Source organism: Heloderma suspectum, chromosome 2 (genome assembly GCF_057233095.1).
Source record: "Heloderma suspectum isolate Gila_16-S chromosome 2, 16-S_ref, whole genome shotgun sequence".
Taxonomy (NCBI): Eukaryota; Metazoa; Chordata; class Lepidosauria; order Squamata; family Helodermatidae; genus Heloderma; species Heloderma suspectum.
In genome coordinates this window covers 115,552,759-115,570,870 of record NC_139459.1, presented here as the reverse complement: position 1 = coordinate 115,570,870, position 18,112 = coordinate 115,552,759, and the positions used below count along the sequence as shown (strand labels likewise).

Genomic DNA, 18,112 nt, shown 5'->3' with positions numbered 1-18,112 from the left:
GGGCACCCAAAAATACATTACACTTTAACAAACTCATTTGCTAAAGATTATCAGGCAGTGAGTACACTGCCATTATCGGAAAGCCAAAGAATGAGTTTTTATCTTAGGAAGCGTACCCGTTAATGTGCTGACTCTATGTACGAAAAAGACACAGGAGTGAGTCACCTGCTCACACGCACACACTAGGAATAATACGTGTGTGCATCCACATGTTCCATCCACACCTTTTTGTGGCAGAGAGATTGGGCATAGAGGATGTGGCAATCACATTCAACATTCTCCGGGTAGTGGTGAGAGTCCACACAACCCCATTACTTGCTCCCATTCTCTTTAAAGCTTTACACAGGGGCAGGGAGAAGAAATGAGTGCACCGGCTCTTCAAGGAACCATCTGGCTACCACTTGAAGAATAAAAGTGATTGACTTTAGATACTGGTCTTCAGCTGCATGTATCTTTAGATACATAGGACAGGCTCAAAAACGAATGAGCCTACATATATAGCTGAAGGCCGCTGCAGATAGGATTTGGGTGAACTGAATACCTTATTCATGTAGGACTAGAACACAAAGTGCCTGTAGGACTCAACTCTCCTTTCGATTTTTGACATGGTTCACACATATGTTCAGTATGTACTGTATACGGTTTATACTGTAGTTTTAAACTGTTAAACATTTATGTTTTATCGTATTGTATTTTATAAAATGCCCAGGGAGCTTCAGCTATTGGGTGGTATAGAAATGTAAGAAAGAAACAAATAAAAATAGACAACAGCTGTATCAAGTAGTGGCTCTCAGTGTGTGAATGAGCTGATATATTTGTGTGGGCAGCGTCTAATTGTGTCCATGCGGCGGATGAAAGGAACAAACCACAGACACCAACTTAAATGGGTTATTAAATTGGCCACAACTTTATTGATTTGAATAGGATTGGCAAAGGCATAGGGCATGGATCCCCCATCGGGCAGCCCACCTGCTGTCCGATATTCCTTCCTGGCCTGCCTTCCAGGAGCATTGGTGATGGGTGGAAGGGTCAGAGGCCCACCATGGTGCAGACCACTAATGTGAACCTTTCCCTCCACCCTGTATGTGACACACCTGCAGCCACCACGCTGGCCTGGTCTTGGTGGCACACCCACCCAGATCCCACCGCAGGGAAGCGGGAAGCCCAATCTCGCTCTCCCTTCAAAATTGATCCAGCCCAACGCCTATCACACCACAAGAAGCAGGCATTTTCCCTGCCTCATCGCCAACCTATTCCAGCTGTAGCCAAGTTTTGATACAATATCAGATAACATCTAACTAAAGCTGACTGCCCATGTCGGAGAGGTGCACACCATCAGGCCTGTACAGCTCTTCCCAGCTAAATATGATGCTGCAGTGCCTTATCTCGCCCACCTTGGGCTTCCATGAATCATTGCATGGTCTTGTTCATTTTTCTTCTGGCCACATCTACTTTTCCCAGGTCTTTGGCCCAGATGATGCTGCACCTCCAGGATGTCTCTCCGAGCCACGTTGATCAAATCAAGTCCTTTTCGTGCCCCCAGATCATTCTCACCCAATTGTATGACGATGGCATCAGGGTACCTGTGTGTCGCAGCGTGTCCTAACACCATTGATTTCACTTCATCCCACAGCATGCCGCTCCTGCACAGCCAGGTCAGCTTTATCCCTTGATGCAGTCCTAAGCTGATGCCCCGTCCATTCCATAATGCATGCTGCCGTGCCCAATGTACAATGCTGTGCCCACAGATCCCAACTGATATGGTGTTGTGCTCCACAGCTATAAAAACAGATAAAATCAATTATGAGAGGCCCGTACTCGAATGTATGATCTGAAAACCGATGACTTCCAACAACTGGTTGCTTGTATTCTAGTCTCTGGCATTCCCCACTTGGCTGGGGCAGTTGTGGCTGCCCCAATCCTGAAGGAATGTGAGCTGAACTCCTGGGGTGGGAGGCCCAAGGTGCTGATACAAGCCTGTAGTATGCTCACTAGTTGGTATCTGGTGAGTGGAGTTAGGTCCTGATGTATAAAGAACAGACCTGGACTCCTAGGCCGCACAGCTAAAAAGGTCCTAGCTGCTCTCAGGGAGCAAGGGCCCTCTGCCGGGGACCCCCTCAGGTGAACTAGCTGGCCTTTCCCCTTTTGATCAGTCTTTGAATGTCTGATCTTAAGGCATCTGCCTTGTGACAGTATTGTCACATCCTGGACATCCAGGGCCCATCCAGAGCTATCTGACTTGGATGCGGCCAATTCGCTTACCCGTTATGCTCCAAAAAAGGCCAAGGTGAAGGCTGCCCTGAATAACTTGGCTTCATACCCAGAACAGCACAGCTTGTTGGCCTTATGGCACAGCTGGGCTAGCAGATTAAATGTTATGGGCCTTCTCCCATCAGGAGCTGCTGGTCTCTCTTGGCACCAGCCCTCTAATGTCCTTCTAGCCCGGAAAAGAAATGCAGGGATCTGGCCCCTCATATGCCTTACTGACAAAGGAGATGGGTGGTTTGGGGCGCAAGGCCCTGATCCCGCAGGGATGCCAGATATTGTAGGACCATTGCTTCAGATGGGGGCCAGCTGCCCTGTTCTCCCCTGCTGATGGCAAAGGCACTAAATGTGTTAGCTGGTGATGCATATGAGCGCAGTGTGGATTCTGAGACTGAGTTAAATACGCCCAGCATTCTTGCTCATTCCCAAGTGCCCACAGCTCCTCCGGGAATGGGTCTGGACAGATTCTTGTGTCTGGTGCCAACGAGCAGAATCTCTCTTCCTGGAACCGAGACAAGGCATCCACAATCTTGTTATCCGCACCCGGGAGATGTCATGCTGAAAATAGGACACTGGCCAACAAGAATGACAGCACAAATTTCCTGACAAGTCGCACGACTCTGTCTGAGCGTGATGTCCGGCTGTTAATGACGCTGACTACTGCTTGACTGTTGCACCAGAAGTGCACCTGCTTGTCCCTGAATCTTTCTCTCCAGATATACACTGTGTATATACAGATATACACAGGGTGGGGAAAAATTCCAAGTGACGTCTCATGTGATGCCTGCATTATGCCAGTGGGTAGGCCACCTCCACGTACACCAGTGCCCTTGGAAGAAGACCCCGAACCCCAAGATCCCTGAAGCATGTGACTGAATTTATAACCACGAATTCAATCACTTGGATCACTCCTGCCTCAAGATGATCTTGCCAGAATGATATGCCATTGTATTCAGACAAGAAGCACAACCATACCCTCAAGTCCTCCTTCATGCTTTTTGTTATTCTAAAATGATGGTGTGGTGACGGGATTCTGGCTGTTGACCTAGCCAGGCGGGCACAGAAGGCTCTGCTAGGTGAAACTACTCTACATGCGAAATTGAGGTGGCCCAGGAGTGCCTGTATTTCCGTCAAGATGCATTTCTGGCACTGAAGCTGTAGCTCTATCATGCGCCAGCATTTTGATTGGCTCGGCACTCATGCCATGGGAAGGCGCTACCCAGGTTCTCGCCAGCGCCCTTCCTTTCCCGCCGCAGGACCTGCACCTGCTCACAATGGCGGCTCCGCAGTAAGCGGGGAACTGGATATGTAGCGCCCCAGACAGAACTCAAAACAAGCCAGTTAATACATGAACTGCAAATTATCAAGTGTCAAGTAATCAAACAATAAGAGGTCAAGTAAGGTGAGGGTATGTGGGAATCAGCCATTAAACCCCTGGGTGTTCAGAGGGTTGTAGCATTTCATGGGTTCCTTTTGGAAAAACAGCAGTGGCGCAGGGACTGCTTCTGTTTCTCATCCTCTTAGATTAGGTTGCCAGGAAAACTTTCACTGTCAGTACTATAAACCTCACTCTAGATAAGGGATGGGGAATGTATGGCGCTCCAGATGTTGTTGGACTGAAACTCCCCTCACCAATAGCTATGCTGACTAGGACCGATGGGAGTTGCAGTCCAACAACATCTGGGCCCCATCTGTATAGCACTGCTTTGACCCCCCACCCCATCGCAACTGCACAGCAATGTGGCTTCGAATCAGCAAGCCCTGCGATACACTCGCGATGTACTGCACGCTTCCCTAACACACTCACCGTGCCCTCTTTTTTATATATATTATACTGAAATGCGCAGCTGTGCAGTCCCTGAGTGTGGGGGTTCAAGACTTCAGTGACTGTTTTGTATTTGAGGGGCTCTGCTGTGTCTTTCGATTCCTTTTTAGATAAAAAGTGGGTGTTTTGTGCTCCTTCATTTCCACACCATCAGTTTGCCAGTTCCCCAGCCCGAGACTCTCGCGATGGTTTGCACGCACAAGTAGGGATGCACGAAAGTCACTTACCTGGTCTCGCAGCTTGCTTCGCGGTGGGGGGGAGGCGCTTCGCTGCTCCCCCCGAAGTTCAGGCCGGGGGGGGGAGGCTTCCCTCCTCGCCCGGCCGAAATTCAGGCCGGGGGGGAGGCTTCCCGCCTCACCCGGCCGAAATTCAGGCCGGGGAGGAGGCACCTTGCCTCGCCTGGCCGAGAAATAAAAATTAAAAAAAAAAAAAACGCCCCCATGATAGGCTACGTGACGATTTACATAGCCTATCACGGCTGACTTTGCAAATCTAGCCGTGATAGGCTACGTTAATCGTCACGTAGCCTATCATGGGGGCGTGGTTTTTTTTTTTACTTTTCTTGGAATGGTGGAAACCATTTTCTTGGAAACCCTGCCCCTGTCAAAGCCCTGCCGAACTGCCGCTGCGACCCGCCACCGGGAACGACATTCGGGAAAGGTAAGTCCCATCCGGGGGGGGGGCGGGGGGCGGGGGGCGGGGGGGCGGAGAATTTCTCCCCGAAACTACTTCGGGGGGCCAAATACGTTGGCACTCGGCCCCCTGAAGTTTCGGGGAGAAATTCTTCCCCATCTCTACGCACAAGTGTGAGTGCCACGTGCCTAGCCATCGCTCCGAAATGGTGGCCAGAGTGATGTTGGTCCTCCCCCAAGACCCCCCCAGCCCTTGGGTACTGAGTCCAAAAGCGACCGTTGCGAAGACACGAAGCTGCAAAAATGTGCAAAAGTGTGATTAAATAGATGAAAATGCCCCTCTGTGCCTCTGTAACTGGGCAGCTGAGAAGGAATAGGGGGAGTAAAGGGTCATCACAGAGTGATGCAGGCACTATGAACGCCTACAGCACCCCCACCGCAAAATGCAAAGTCGGTTTGGGGAAGGGACAGATGGCTCACAAGTGCGGGGAAACCTGTAGCAAACGAAAAACATCACAGCAAAACGACTCCTTGGAACTCCGCATTTTCCGTGTGAAAACCACGGATGGCTGAGAAGTCGTGACTACGTCATCTATCACAAGGGACCTCGACTCGCAGCCACCCCAGAGTAAAAGCCGGATGTAGATGTGGCCCTGGAGGACCAAGCGTTCTCCACCCTGCTCTAGATCTATGACAAGATTATCAATTGAGCGGGGGGGGGGGGGGAGGTCTCACTTCTTCTGCCTTGTAGCATTCTGATGGAGAAGTAATTGCTTTTTTCACTGTTCACTTGAATAAAGGTAGGGATGGGCAACTGTTGCTGGTTCAGATGTTGTTGGACCGTAACTCCGATCAGCCCTAGCCAGAATAGCCAATGGTGAGGGATGATGGGAGTTGTAGGCCAAAGCATCTGGAGGGCCACAAGTTGCCCCCCCCACTAAATAAAGGGGTCCCAGTATTACATTAAATTGAGGTCTCCACTCAGATTTCCAATGCCAGACAAACAGAGCTGGTCTCCAAACCCAATAGATCTTGCCTCATAAAGATGCATCTACAGAGCATCACAAGCAGTGGCAGCTTTCGGTTCAGACCAGGAAGTGCCACTCTAGCATTTTTCTCATCTCAATGAATTGCAACAGAATGATCCTGGCTTAAGTGCCAGCATAACTGTTCCCTAATGAATTTCCCCACTTTTACATATTTTATAACAAAACGCTCCATAACTACATGCCCTCACAATCACAGGGGGAAGTTCAACGTGACACTGTGGCCCCTGGGGCCTTCCAAATTCAAACACTATCCCAAGATTAATGCATTCTTATAAAAAAAGAAAAAAAAAAGCACAAACCTAAATAAAGACTTTTATTCAATGAGATAGCCTAATGGCATCGCACATTAACATAGTTTGAGTCACGGTATTATTTCCAACTTGGCGGTGTTCATTCAGCAATCATGATTTGCAGCCAGTGAGTCAGGCTTCTCTGTCGGTGGCTAGGCTCCCCCTGTCTGTAACTGACAAAGTCAAAACTTCCCCAGTATTCAATGCTACCGATCTTTTCTGAGTGTCCTTGGAGTTTGGCTGAGGTACAGTAAATCACTGGTGTTATCTAGAATGCCAAAAAGAAATTCTGTTCTTACACCAGTAAGTTACAATTAAAACAACAGCACACTCTCCCTTCAAAAATAGCTGATCCAATAAAATTACAAATCAGCTGAGATATTGATAAAGTAGGCCACCACATATGCAAGACATAGATGGACTATGGTAAACTGCCCCATTTATTATACGGCTTCCAAAGGAAATACAATACTGTCAATTTAAAAAGCTGTATGTTGTAAGGGCAAAGTTTACTGCATATAACTGCTGCATTACCTTAAACCAGGCATTTTAAAACTGAGTTCTGGGGAGCCATGAGGTTCCATGAAAACTTATTAGACGTTTCTCAATGAAAAGGACCGTATTGGGTAAGAAAAAAGCTTCCTTACAAAAGGCAGCTGATCTTTCCTGGAATTTTGCAGCCCTAGGGAAGGCTTAGATTGGAACATAAGAACACGGAAAGCTGCCTTATACGGAAGCAAACCATTGGTCCATCTAGCCCAGTATTGTCAACACTGACTGGCAGCAGCTCTCTAGGGGTTCAAGCAGGGGTTTTCCCAGCCCTGTTGGAGATGCTGGGGATTGAAGTAGGAACTTTCTGCATGCAAAATCTGTACTCTGCCACTGAGCTACAACCCCTCCCCAATCTTTGGGGGAAAGAGTTCTGGTAACTGGGCAGGCCTAGGGGTGGAGATCATGGCACGTCTAGGGAGTTAATGGTGTGGAGGGGAGCCTAGCGGTCTTTGGTGGTCTGGGGCAGAACTTAGTTCTAAATTTGTCTATTTACTAAAGGTGTACAGCTTTATTTAAGAAAGAACAACACCTAAAACCAAGCTTGAGGAGGAAGTGATAGAGAACAGACAGTCAAGCAACTAGCCCGAAACCACAACAGTGGCCAATCTTCTTTCTCTGGCTGGTTGACAACCCTAACTGAAGTGGGCTCCCAATTAATATGATGCCAGGGTTCCTTGTCAGGTTGATATAGAAGAGTGCCAGTGAACACCCCTCAATTATTATGGCTGTGCATGTGGTTTCAGTAAGATCTGAATCTTGTTGGATCCAATCCTGCTCACGAAGGCAGCTCACTACTTTGGAGACAACTTCAGCCTCTACCTCCTCCTCTAGAATACTTTCTACTCTGTCTATCCTTACTGTACTGCCACAATCACTGCTATATGCTGGATTCAAATTTAGTCATACCTAAAGTACACCCAATAAAATAAATGGAAATTGAATTAGTCATTACTAAATTTCCATTGATTTCAATGGGTCTACTCTGATTAAATCGGGATCCAACCCTGCATGCAATTTTTTTTAAAACATCCACAGTTTACACAGAGAGACATTGTGCTGCTTAAGCGCACTGCCTATCTATATATGTCAAGTGGCTATTGCTGGATACCTAGCAGAGTGCCTGCCCCTATATACACCAACCAACCTCTGAAATCCTCTGAGGAGATGCAGCCAATAAAACATCATCAGGTAACAGCCCATAACTTCTGTTAACCACCCAGACAGCTTCGACTATGGGGCAGTATAGAAATGCAATAAGATAAATAAATCAAGCAAGCAAGCAAGCCAGCCAGCCAGCCAGCCGCAGCCGGCCTTCTTGGTAGTGGCACCCATCCTCTGAAATGTGTGGTTCAAAAGGTAGAAACTGAGATAAGTTTCAAATGCCTCTTGAAAACATACTTGTTCACACAGACTTTCTCTGACCTGAAATGGATTATGTACTGCCCTATTTTATTCTCATTCTTGTTGTAAAGTTTTGAATGATTATTTTCTATGGGTTTTTTTTAAATTGTATTATATTTACACATTTTAATCTGAACCACTTAGGGATTAAAAAAAATATTAAGCAGAATAGAAGTCTTGTAAACAAATAAACAAACAAATGTTGCATTTTTCAAAATTAGGGTTGTAAGAAAGTCATTACCTTTTCGACAGGGTGATTCACGGTGGGGGGGGAAGCGCTCCGCACCTCCCCCAAAAATCCTAACTTGGCCGGCTCCACTCCATGGCAACTCCGCAGAGCCGCCGGCCGGTTGCATTCGCAGGCACCATGTGGAGCCTGCGGATGCAAATGACGGTGGCTACGGCGGCCGCCATTTGCGTTCCTGTTTTTTCGCCGTGATAGGCTACATAAATATTTACATAGCCTATCACGGCAAAAAAACAGGGGCGCAAATGGTGGCCGCTATGCCATTTGCACCCCTGCCTTTCGTCAAGGTAGGCTACATAAATATTTACGTAGCCTATCACAGCCTCCGCAGGGACACAAATGGCCGTGATAGGCTACATAAGTATTTACGTAGCCTACCACAGCGAAAGACAGGGGTGCAAATGGCTTAGCAGCCGCCATTTGCATTCCTGGTTTTTTTGCCGTGATAGGCTATGTAAATATTTACATAGCCTATCACGGCAAAAAAACAGGGGCGCAAATGGCGGCCGCTACGCCATTTGCACCCCTGTCTTTCGCCGTGGTAGACTACGTAAATATTTACGTAGCCTATCACAGCCTCCGCAGGGACGCAAATGGTGTCCCTGCATTAGCCGTGATAGCCTACATAAGTATTTACATAGCCTATCACAGCAAAAATAGGGAAGTGAATGGCGGCCACAAACGCGGCCGCCATTCGCAAAGCAGCGAATTCGCAAAGCAGCAAACCAGGTAAGTGTCCCGTTTCGCACACTTTTCACAGGGTGCAGGGGTGGGGGGCTTCGTTCTGCCACGGATTTCGGAGGGCCGAATGCACTGGCATTCGGCCCCACCGAGATCCGTGGCGGAATTCTCTGACATCCCTATCAAAAATTATAGATTCAGCTTGGTAATGACTCAACTTTAAACCCTCTTCTGCATGAACCAGATTGAAGAGACTTTAGTACAGTTTGGGCTTATGTGTCAAGTACTATAGTAACCAATGCCACAAACAAAACTTTGTGAAGTAGAAATAAAAGGGGTTTTACACCATGAAAAATACTGCCAATTTTTTTTTAAGAAACTATCATTATACGCAGACATTCCCCCACCACCACCGTTGCCCCCCGTAGACTTAAGTGTATGTGTTTATAACAACAAAACCAATCAGAAAATAGCATCCTACCACCATGCTATAAAAAGATCTCTGGAATGTAATACAAAAATCCACACTTGATTAAAAGAAAACCACTGTACACAGCTGGCCACTCTAGCTAGCTTCTTGAGGGCCCTCAACCCTACTGAACCATTTCCACAATAAATTATTTTTATACCCTTAACTGGAGGTAAAAATCTAGACATTTGATTGGATTCTTCTGCAAGAAACGAATTCTCTGGAATAATGAAGCACAGCAGCACCCCCCACTGAGAGTCGGCTACCCTGTCGCGCTGTAAAGAAACCACAGGGAGACAAAATTATGCTTTCCTCCCAGCCCACGTTTTGTTTTTTTAAAAGTAAACAAATGCAAAGGTAATAACAGCACTAATGATCTTGGCATGGCGTATTTCCGGGGAAACAGACGATTCTGCCTTGTGATAAATGGCCTGCAGTGAACTCTTTCCCTCGGTCATGAATCCCCAGGAAATGCCCTGTGTCTTGATAGTTATTGCTCAATTGTACATTGCTGTTATCTGAGAGTACAACACCCTCTAGGAACCGCAGAAGATGAAAGGGCTTTTGCTCCACGATATGGGGACACCTATTAGCTCTGACACAACAGAGCAGTAGTTGATCAGAAAGCATCTTTGTAACTCCAGACAGCGTTCAAAGGCTTTGGGTGCAAGCCCTCTTTGTAAGTTTGTTTTAAACTCGCTGCTCATTGTTCCTTCCTTTATTGTTGTTTTAGGGTGAATAGATCATTTCCATCTCTAAGGATTAACAAGGTTTTAACATTACAGATCTCAGGACTACTCCCAGTATTATTTTAATGCTTCCATGCCACAGAGTACACTGATTTGGGATTTATTTATTAGATGAAGTTGCTTTAATTATTCTTACTTACTAACACTGAGAAGGGATCATGTAAATACATATATTATCCTGCGTAAGGAGGTCATTAGTTTTAGTCTATGTAAAGAGTAAAAGAGGTGCCAAATAGTCTGAGCATTAAGGGGACCCTACTGCTGTCTCCACTTAACCCTGTCCTCTCCTCACCTTGACAAAATCTGGGCCTGAGAATACCACAACAATCCACACCATCCCTTTAATATTGGTTAGAATGGAATGGGTTAACCCTTGAATGGGTTAACCCTTCCAGTTCAGATTTAACACTGAAATATTGGAGGCAAAGCCTTGAACGGTAGCAACATGTCCAACAGAAAGTCTAGCAGCAAAACAGCAAATGTGCTAATGTGAATGCACTGGTAGGTTGCAATTCATCTGCAAGTTCGTTTGCCTAGACAGATATGATTGCACTCTTAGTGGAATAGTTTCCATATAGGAACACAGAATTTAATATCCCCAGTACAAAATAATTCATACACAAGAAAATACTGCACGTTCATGTGAGTCAGGGATGTACTATCAGAGGGCATTCTGCTTTCCAGTCTGGTCTGGAGGTCAGAAATACAGTCTGCCACAGAAAATAACCCCCTGCCCCCCAAGTGTGATCACTCATCACCTTCATGTAATAAGGTGATGGGAAAGTGTGAGATAGAAGCTTCAAAAATTACTGTAGGGTATGGATTTAGAGAGATGGGACACCGTGCATGTTTTGCTAGACTAGTCAACTCTTGATGCCTCTCAGCCAAATTTATGAACAGCCTCGACTGAGGGCCAAACTAAAGACAATGCCATTCACACAGTTATCAACTGCACAAATCTCTTTCTAAAAGTAAATTGCAGGCCTGGGGGAGGGGTTAGGGCCTTTAACCCTTTGTCCCCTGCTGCAGTCCAATCTGGATCAGGCCTCCACCCTTGCTATTTGTGTGTTGGGGTGGGGGAGCTCCCACTGGATCAATTAAAAGTGGCGACTTCACACAAAAGGGGCTCTGGTTCACTAATTGCAGTCCTTCTAGTTTACAATTGTACTGTATAACTGCATGCCTTCTGGATTTCATGGTTCTCTTCTGACATTTTAGAACCCATTTTTGAACAATTTAGCTCTTTCACCATCAGGCCTGTCACAGGCATCATTCAGAAACACAGACTGTAACTAGCATCCAACAGCTATCGCCTATGACTTCTACCCAATTTCCCAAAGTTTCCTTCTCTGGTCTAACCATCATTTAAGCTTATTGGGAGGTTTTATTATTTATAACTGTGATAATTCCACAAGAGCTAAAGTCATCCTGATGTATCCAACCATTACCAGGTACAAGGGTTTTATTACACCAATCTTGAGCGTGAGGCCCAAAATAGAGCAAGAGGCACTTTGCAAGTATACATACATGATTCTGAGTGTTAAAGGGGAAGGAAAATAACTGTTTTACCCCCAACACAAGAGCCAAAGTTCTATTGCTTATAATACAAGTCCTCATACAACTTGAAACAGCCTGTTTGGTGCTTGAGGCAACGAAAAATCTAAACGTCCCCCTTCCCACATAACGTTTTTTAAACTTGTTCACTGTGGTGTCTAAAATCTGCTGCTTCACCAAGGGTACCACTTTGGGGGAGGTAGAGATGAAGAGATTTCAGTATGTGAGGACAAGTTTCACAGCAAGTTTAAATGCTGGTTTTACAAGCATTTGTTATGGTAACTTTGTATGCCTTGCCTCACAACAACCAGAAACATGGACACACCTGAGAAATATGGTCTGAAACACACATGCCTCCCTGCCTTTCTTAAATGGCACCCCCTGACCACACTCTACCTAATGTTAGAGCCATGTCTAACTGGAAGAATAAGGAATCATTCTTGCAAGACTATGGCACAGGCGCCCAGGGAAAAGACTCTTCCGCCAAAAAAAACCTTAGTTTCTGCTTTTGTATGTACACAAAATACATCACTTCAGTTTTAATAGCCAAGTTATTTTAAGAATGCCTAAGGAACAATTTTCTTCTAGCTGTCAAATGCGCTAACCAGTGTAATTTGTCATCATCGTAATTTTCATTGTGCTATTCTGTTCTGTCAGTTCTCTCTCTCTCTCTCTTTGGTCAAGGCCTGATAAATGTGAAATCAGGGAGTAAACAGCTCAGAATTGCTTCCGGAAAAAAATGGTTGTAAAACACACACACACACACACACACACACACACCAAGCTATGCTTAGCTTTTTCATCTCTGAAACTGATTTGGCCTGCCCAATACATTTCACACATGAAATCTATTATAAACCAGGATACATAGGCTCATAGAAACTATGCTGGCTTCTGTTGAATTATGCTGGCAAAAAAACAAAAGATTTGCCAAGAATTAGTCAATGTGGTCTGGCAAGAACTACGATGTATAATTTCCAGGCCCGACATGCAAACTGGTGAACACTGTAAATCTCATTAAAGGGCTCCATTATACAAAAGCACAAAAAGATTTAGCTGTCTTCATAAATCACACAAAAGCAAGCACAATTCTCAGGAGCAATATGAGTAATTCATGCACAGTGTTTTCCTACTTCATATAATCCATTATATTCTAATACAGGACAATCATATTTAGGAGCCCTGATATTGTTCTCTGAGGAGACCACTTTACTCCCAAGTAAGTGTGGACAGGAACCTAAGGCACTCACCCTCAAAGTGATTATTTCTCATCATAGCTTGGATCAAGAGTAACAGCTATCCATTTCTATCTGAATCAATTCTTTTCAATGTCTGTTGCAGTCCCTTCACGTGAACGTACCCAGATCTTGCGATCATCTTCAGAGGCCCTTTCTTTGTGTCCCAAGTGAGATGCAGCAGGTGTCTACTGGAGAGATGGCCTATCTGATGGTGGTGCCTAGTTGCATAACATTCTTCCCAAGATGCTTGCCTGGTGTCGACTTTGTGGCCCTTCCGGCAGCAGGTAAAGACCTTTCTTATTTTCCCTGACCTCTAAGACTTTTTTTTTTAATTTCTCATTTTGTTTTTACAAACTCTTGGTTCTCTCATTTTGAGAGTCAAAAAATATTTATTTGTCCTCTTTGGGAGGGTTTGTATATCCATTTATTAATTAATTTTATTCTCGGCTGCTGGAGTGCTTTATGCTGTATTTTTATTGGCTTATAGTTGTATTTAATTCTTAATTGTTATTTATTATTGTAAGCCATCCAGAGAACCCTGTCACTGAGCAGCTTGTGAATGCAGATGATGATGATGATAGGAGGAGGAGGGAAGTGGAGGAGGAGAACTGTGCTTTCTTATAGGGAGTGGGGAGCCTTCTGGGACAATTTAAAGTCGCTGACCCTAAACACCCAAGTCTCCTTGAATTCTGAGTGGGTTGCCCAGTGGCTGCTCCTCAGTCTCTCTATCACTCACACTGCATTTCCCAGCGCTGGCCCTTTTGCAGAGGTCCAAACCGGGCACCTGAGGCACTGCCTCTGGCCCAACAGTACTCCCCCACTCCTTCTGGACTCCATGTATTTAATTCCAGTTGGGACATCCAGAGCGGAAGGCACTGGTTGCCATAGCACCTCAAAATAAAACATCTTCCCATTCATATTGCCATCGGTCCCACGTCCCCTGGTAAGATTTCCCTCACTCTGTTTATAAGTTTCTTTCCATCTCAAGACACAAACCACCACTCTTTTCCTGTTATTCAAAACAAATCGAATATTACTAGCTCACAAGAGAACTGGGGAAACCTAATACACAAATCATCGGTGGTTCATGTCCATGTGCTTCACACTCTGGCACAAAACTCAGGGAACAGTGTGGGGGAAAGTGGAGCCTTGAACATAATCAAAACAGCCATAAAGCGAAGTCACAATGTACATATCAAGAACACCTTCTGTAGGTGGACCATGAACAATTGAAATGTGTTTTTTAAAATCACAGGATCTAGGAATATCTCAAGAAGATGAAAAGGTTGTTGTTAATTTACAGCACACTTCCTACTCAGAAGGAATTCCCATTGAGTTCAATGGGACTGACTCCCTGATAACTATATCAGATGGAGGGAGCAATCCTATGGCTGCTAGTCAGCGGCTGGACAGCCATAGGGTATGTGGGTTTCCGGGAACCAACCTCAGAGTCCGCGCTCCGAGGTCGGTCCCCAGAGAACCAACCTTCCCCCGCTTCTGCGCTGCCTAGGAAGAGGAGCACGGAGCGGCCAAAACAGGGTGTCCCGGGGGGCGTTCAGGGGCGGGGAAGGCGGAAATGCTGGTACGACACATCCTATGTGTCGTCCAGCAGCCTCCTACCCCGCTCCACCTTCCCACAGCTAGACAGCCAAAATCAGCTGTCTGGTCACAAATGCAGGGCAGGAGAAGTGCAGAGGGGACGATCCCCTCCATGCTTCTCCTGCCCTGCATTGGATAGGCACTTGCCTCCGAGTTTGGAGGAGGCTGCTTATCCCCATAGGACTGTGTCCTTAGTCTCTTTTTTAATCATCAGTGCTTCAATCATTTTAAATGAAGCTTTTTTTTGAGAGATAGAAAGAGAATCAGAAAGATTAAAATTATATCATGCCAAAACAAGTCCTGCAGTTTTTTGGGCACTGTGTCACAGTACCTTAATTTGGAGGTTTGTATCCATTTTGAATATATTCAAGTGCATACTGTTGACTTTAGAAACTATGTATGCTGAGGACAGAGGCAGAAGCTGCAGCCATGAAGATAACAGTTGCTATCCAAAAAATCTTGGCCTCAAAGACAAGACATTCCAGGTAGATAAGAAGAAAACAAAAATGTGGCCTGGAACTTCAGATAACAACAACAAAAGTGCAGATCATAAGCACCAGACCCCATCTCTGCAACAGACATACTCAAAGGTCTTTGTGTTTATCTTGTGTAGCTTTGGGGGGAGTTTTGTTTCCTCTGAGACCTGTGAATTAGTCATAAAATGACAAGCACATTGTTGGCAGGTCTCAGTGCAACTTATTATCTGAAGACATAAAATGGCCCCACTGCATTTCTTAGTGGATGACTAATGAATGAGGAAAACAGAGACTTACTCCTGGCATTCTATTCCAACAGCAGCACCTAGAAAGCTATGATGAACAAAACACACAACACACCAAGGAGAAAAACAGCCATTTGAGCTCAGTCAATCTTACCTCAGCTTGACAAAGCGCATGAAGTCCTTGTAAGACTAAAACAGCAGGTGTGGCTTGGTCAGGTTTTGTGCATTCATTCAGTACCTGGGAAATTGCAGCCAACATATCTGCTCCATGTTGGTAAGGCCTAATCAAATACAGAAGTTACCAAGTAGTTATCATTTCCAGAGGGGCAGCCATGTTAGTCTGTTCCAACAAAAACAACAAGGAATCTTGCAGCACCTTAAAGCCTAACACGTTTAGTATGGCATAAGCTTGCTTGGACTAGAGTCCATTTCATCAGATGCTCATAGTTATAGGCTATGTATAAAAAAAGCTTGACTTGACCAAGTTCCACACCTTAACATTCTTCAAAAGCAAAGATATTGCCTCTCTCCATAAAGAGAGGAAACTAATTGTGTAGTAACAGCCACAGTAACAACCGGAACTCTGCTGTCCAAGAGTTTTGATCTTATATCTTAGTACTTCTCATTGCAGTGGCTTGAAATCAGTTTGATTTCATCCTCAAATGTGAGAGATCACATCAGCATTGTTAGTTGGGGGCATAATGATTTAATTATATTTTGATTCCAAATATTTCCCTCCAAAAAACAGCTGACATTCGTTATAAAGGGCTGGGCCCAGGACGGTAGGGAATAGGAGTTGAGGTATTCTGCCAAGAAGCACAGTAAAGAGGGGCTCTAGATTTGGGATGCAGGGCTGTCCCTACGATTAGGAAGAGTGAGGTAGCCAACTTAGGCATCAAATTTTGGGTGTCATGAATGGGCAGCAAGTTGCTATTTAATTTGTTCTGGTATTTTTACTATCAGGGATGGGGAGAGGTGCTTGTGGGATGTTCTGCCTCATGTGCCAAAATAACTTGAATGGCCTTGGGTATTACACACCTTGATTTTGGGAAGCGGGGGTGGGGGCATAAATATCTTGGACCAGACCTGTTGGAATAGTGCATCACCATCAGCTTATAACATTCAGAGGTACACCCATATTTGGTGCATCACTTCAAGGCCATTTGGTTCATCCATGCTGTGAATGGTGCACCACCATCAGGATATAAGATACAGAAGTACACCCATATTTTCTGATTCACTTTGGTTTACTGTTACCCTTCTTTGTCTTGTTGTTGCATCAGCATCAGTTGCTAGAACTGAAGCCGAGAAAGCTGGAACCTGAAGTGCAAGGAACAGAAGGTTCTGGTCCTTTGTTAAAGCAAGTGTAGACGGCTCCTAACCAACATACCAGCTCTGGCCAATCCAGAGGCTTCATACAGCCGGCCTACTGCGGGAGGTAACAGTGTACTCCCCTCTTCTGCACATGAGAGGGTTCAAGGGCATATGCAGTCCACAGTAGCTCAATAGGCTAGGTCACAGTCTCTGGTTGCAAGGTTTCCACTTCAAAGCCCAGAGGCCGTGACGATCAACACGAACTTCTGGAGTTGTGGAAAAATTCAGTCCTAAAAGAAATCGAGTGGGAGGTGGGGATTGCTTACCTTTGCTTGCATATATCTCGAATAGAAGCAGCTTTGGCAATCACCTTTTCCCACTGAGTATCTTTACTAACAGATAGGGAAGCCATATCAGACATTGCCATGAATCTCTGTAGTTCTGGGTAAACTCGATCCTAAAAATAATTTGATTTGGAGGGTGGGGGAGGGAGAAGGGTTGGTAACTTACATTTTTATATTTAATGTACCAAAATAAAAGAACATTTTTACACCAATTCCTGAAGTCATTTACATTGTAAATCATGTTAAGTGCTCTTTTATATACTGCTGCAAAGCAAAATAAGGTGCATTTTCATGTTTATTTGTAGTTAACATTGTGATGTACTCCCAGGTAAGCGTAAAATCCAATGCAAGTCCCTGCCTAACTTAAGTCCTATTCATTTCAATGGATCTATTCTAAGTGGGACTTACACTGGATTTTACCCTTAGAGTGTTCAAAGCACTACATATCTTAGTAATCCTTAGAACCATATAAGGTGGGCCAATATTATCCCCATTTTTCAGATGAGGGGGCTGAGAGATAGCAGCTTGCATAAGACCACCAAGCAAAGTAGTTCATGGCTGAGGCAAGATTTGAACAGGGGATGGCCTGGCTCCTATCTCAGTGTCTGTGAGCTAGTATAGCATCATGGCTGCAGGGACTGAGCTATTCATCAGAAAATGAAATCAAATCTCACCTCTGCCATGAACTTGCTAGGTGGCCTTAGGCAAGCTACTCTCACTCAGCCTCAGTCCTCCCGTCTGCAATACGAAGGATAATAATGCCAACTAATCATACAGCAGCCTACCCCAACCAGATGCCCTCCAGATTTTTCAGACTACAATTCCCAGCATTCCTGACCATTGGCCATGCTGGCTGGGGCTGATGGGAGGGCACCAGGCTCGGGAAGGGTGCCTTACATTGTTGTTGTAAGAATTACAACCAGAGAATACACACAAAGCGCTTTGAACAAATGTATTGTCATTACTGCAAGACCACCTACACTAGCTCTACATATACGTAGGCTGCAGTCTTCTACACCAAGGGGAGACAGCCAGGTGCTCTCCAGGTATTTTCGACTACAGCTCCCATAAGCCCCAGAAAGCATGGCCAAAGGTCAGGGATGATGGGAGTTGTAGTCAAAACTGTCTGGAAGGGACAAAGATAGCCTGGCGACAGTTATCCATGCTCTGATAACCTCCCAG

At 45.3% G+C, this 18,112-nt stretch overlaps 1 protein-coding gene across 3 annotated transcripts in view; it reads right to left on the bottom strand.

The window, feature by feature from the left end:
- FOCAD (focadhesin) overlaps positions 1 to 18,112 on the bottom strand; it is a 187,564-nt gene that overhangs the window by 110,966 nt on the left and 58,486 nt on the right. For all 3 annotated transcript variants that reach the window (XR_014787806.1, XR_014787807.1, XM_084834584.1), the window contains exons 14-15: positions 16,913 to 17,043; positions 15,427 to 15,553 (exon numbers count right to left, since the gene is read on the bottom strand). Coding sequence is in view for 1 of the 3 variants with exons in the window: in XM_084834584.1 (XP_084690710.1) it covers positions 15,427 to 15,553; positions 16,913 to 17,043 (258 nt within the window). In the remaining 2 variants the exon portion in view is untranslated. The remainder of the gene's footprint in view (positions 1 to 15,426; positions 15,554 to 16,912; positions 17,044 to 18,112) is intronic.